Here is a 2,551-nt window from a genome sequence, read left to right as displayed (position 1 = left end):
TGCTAGCCGCCTTGGCTAATTTAGGATTCTTTCAGGTTTTTATACTAATTTGGTTTAGCTAATATTTTAGCTACACGCTAGCTTTTTTGGCTAATTTAGGATTTTTTAGATTTTTAAGGGTAATTTAGAGTTTAGCTAATATTTCAGCGAACTTCTTGCTACTTTGGCTAACTTTTGCTTTTTATTGTTTTAGGCTATTTTGGAGTTTAGCTAATATTTCAGCTGCATGCTTGCTGTTTTGTCTCTCTTTGGCTTTTTTCAGTTTTTTAGGCTAGTTTGGCATTTAACTAATATTTTTGCCAGCTATCAGCTTCAGCGTTTTCAGCTGTCAGCTTCAGGGTTTTTAGCTATCAATTTTGGCATCTTCAGCTATCAGCACTAGCATTTTAAGCGGCCAAATTCAGCTTACAGCATTCCCACTAGCATTATTGCAGCTATATATCTAATTTTTTAAGCTAATGATGGTTAAAATCCTTTACATCCAGTTTGCACATGATCCGATTAGTCAATTAATCAGAAAAAATAATCGGTGATTAGTCGAATATTAAAATAATCATTTGTGGCAGTACTACGACACATTAACTTAAGCAGTGATAAATTGCTATGAAAAAATGTCAATTTCACGGCAAGAATGGCAGTAAACCTGCTGCCTGAGATCTATTATGCTCCTGTTGACTGAGCTAGGACAACAGATTTCATTATTTCACCTACTCACTGCTTTTGATGCCTAACTGACCAGTCTGCTGGAAGGCTTTTGAAAGATTTCACATGGAGCCCGCTCCCGAGAAATTGAACAGAATGCAATGAAGCATGAGACAGTTCACTGGGGGCGACTGTTTTAATGGAGACAGGCATTTTAATCTGTTTATTTTTTGCCTGCGTTATTGTCTTCATAGGGGCAGTTTAATGGGAAAATCCCACTTGCCGCATCTTAGACAGACAGAGAATCGGCCGCGATCTCTGGCTCGGCCTCATCAAAAGAGCGCGTGGTCCCGGCCCACCTCTGCTCCGGACTCAGCCAGGAGCACCAAAGCAGACAGCGCGCTTGTTCAAAAGCAATTTTTAATTGAACGTCAGTGAAGCAAGAAGAGAACTGGCCACTAATTAATGGCTGTCTTAATTGTCCTCATGACGAGTTTGTTTGGACATCATTTGCATAATTAACACCCAGTAATAAATCATTTAAGAGGGAATTGTCTGTCAGACAGCAGACCAGGATGTGGTTCCTTTGTGCCAGGAAGTTTTTTTCTCCAAATATGGGCATCAGGGCAGAAAAATCACTTTGAACTTAATAATGCTTCTTTGTTAATATTGTTAGTGCTGTTTTGCACACACAGTTTATAGAAAATGATTTTTTTAATATTTTTCTTTTCTTGCATGGGGGATTTCAGAGGGAAGAGTGTTCCTTCAGACCACCGGACTGTTCTGAAGAGGACGAGGCGAAGCGATGGATGAATGATAAATGAAAAGAGCGCGAGGAAGACTCTTCAATTATGACCAATACAGCTGACGGACTCGCTCAGACCCGCCCACGGCGGCACGTGGGACACAATTCTCCAGCTTCCTCCTCATTTCAAGGGTGACACCTGAACTTTAATCATTGTTCTCTTCTTAATTTATTGCATTTACCTTCAAATCCCAACTGGAAGAGTATTTTATTCTGATGTTGTGTTTGGCTGTGTTTTCTTTTTAATCAAGGTTTATCGTTACTAGATAATGAAGATCATAGTTGTTTGTTGTCAGTGCGTTTTTTTTGGACACAGGTGATGAAAATAACTTGTAACAGAGATGTGTACATAAACATAGTGATGACTTTTATTATTATTATTATGGGAAAAAAAGACAAAACTAACGGCATGTTGTACATTCAGTTAATGAACTCTATTGTGTATGTTATGCAGTAGTGCAGTTTGACAATACAGACAATACAGATCATTTTTTCTTAAACTGTGTTGCTCCTTCTTTCCTTATTTTTTTTAAATAAACTTTTGATTTAGTTATTAAATATGGAGCCCCTTAAGGGAAATCAAAGTCAAGAAAATTGAAGTACATTTTTCTCTGGTTGGTTAAAAAAAAGAAAAGGAGGTAAAAATGTTTTTTTTCCCCTAAAAATTAAAGTAAAAAAAAAACCTGGTAACTGATGCACAGCAGTTGCTAACCGGATTTTTTTTTCTTCTACAATTGGTGCCCACCAGAAAGCAACTGGTGAGTACCAGACGGTAACAGGTGTGCACCAGATAGTTAAAGATACGCACCAGATGGTAACGGATGCACACCAGAAAGTAACAGGTGCCCACCACATAGTAACTTGTGCGCACCAGATAGTAACGGGTGCCCACTACATTGTAACTTGTGCGCACCAGATAGTAATGGGTGCCCACTACATAGTAACTTGTGCGCACCAGATAGTAACGGGTGCTCACCAGATAGTAACTACTGCACACCAGATAGTAACTGGTGTGCACCAGATAATAACTACTGCGCACCTGAACGTAACAGGTACCCACCAGAAAGTAATGGGTGCCAAACAGATAGTAACTACTGCGCACCA

At 39.1% G+C, this 2,551-nt stretch overlaps 1 protein-coding gene across 1 annotated transcript in view; it reads left to right on the top strand.

The window, feature by feature from the left end:
- Positions 1-1,947, top strand: part of LOC112161820 (dachshund homolog 1) — a gene marked incomplete in the record, with an annotated part of 39,504 nt that extends 37,557 nt beyond the window's left edge. The window contains 1 exon segment of the mRNA XM_036215523.1: positions 1,392-1,947. Coding sequence (XP_036071416.1) covers positions 1,392-1,429 — 38 coding nt within the window.
- Between the last annotated feature and the right edge of the window lie 604 nt (positions 1,948-2,551).

The sequence above is a fragment of the Oryzias melastigma genome, linkage group LG15 (genome assembly GCF_002922805.2).
Source record: "Oryzias melastigma strain HK-1 linkage group LG15, ASM292280v2, whole genome shotgun sequence".
Taxonomy (NCBI): Eukaryota; Metazoa; Chordata; class Actinopteri; order Beloniformes; family Adrianichthyidae; genus Oryzias; species Oryzias melastigma.
The sequence above is the reverse complement of the archived record's forward strand: the minus strand, read 5'-3'. Positions and strand labels throughout refer to the sequence as shown.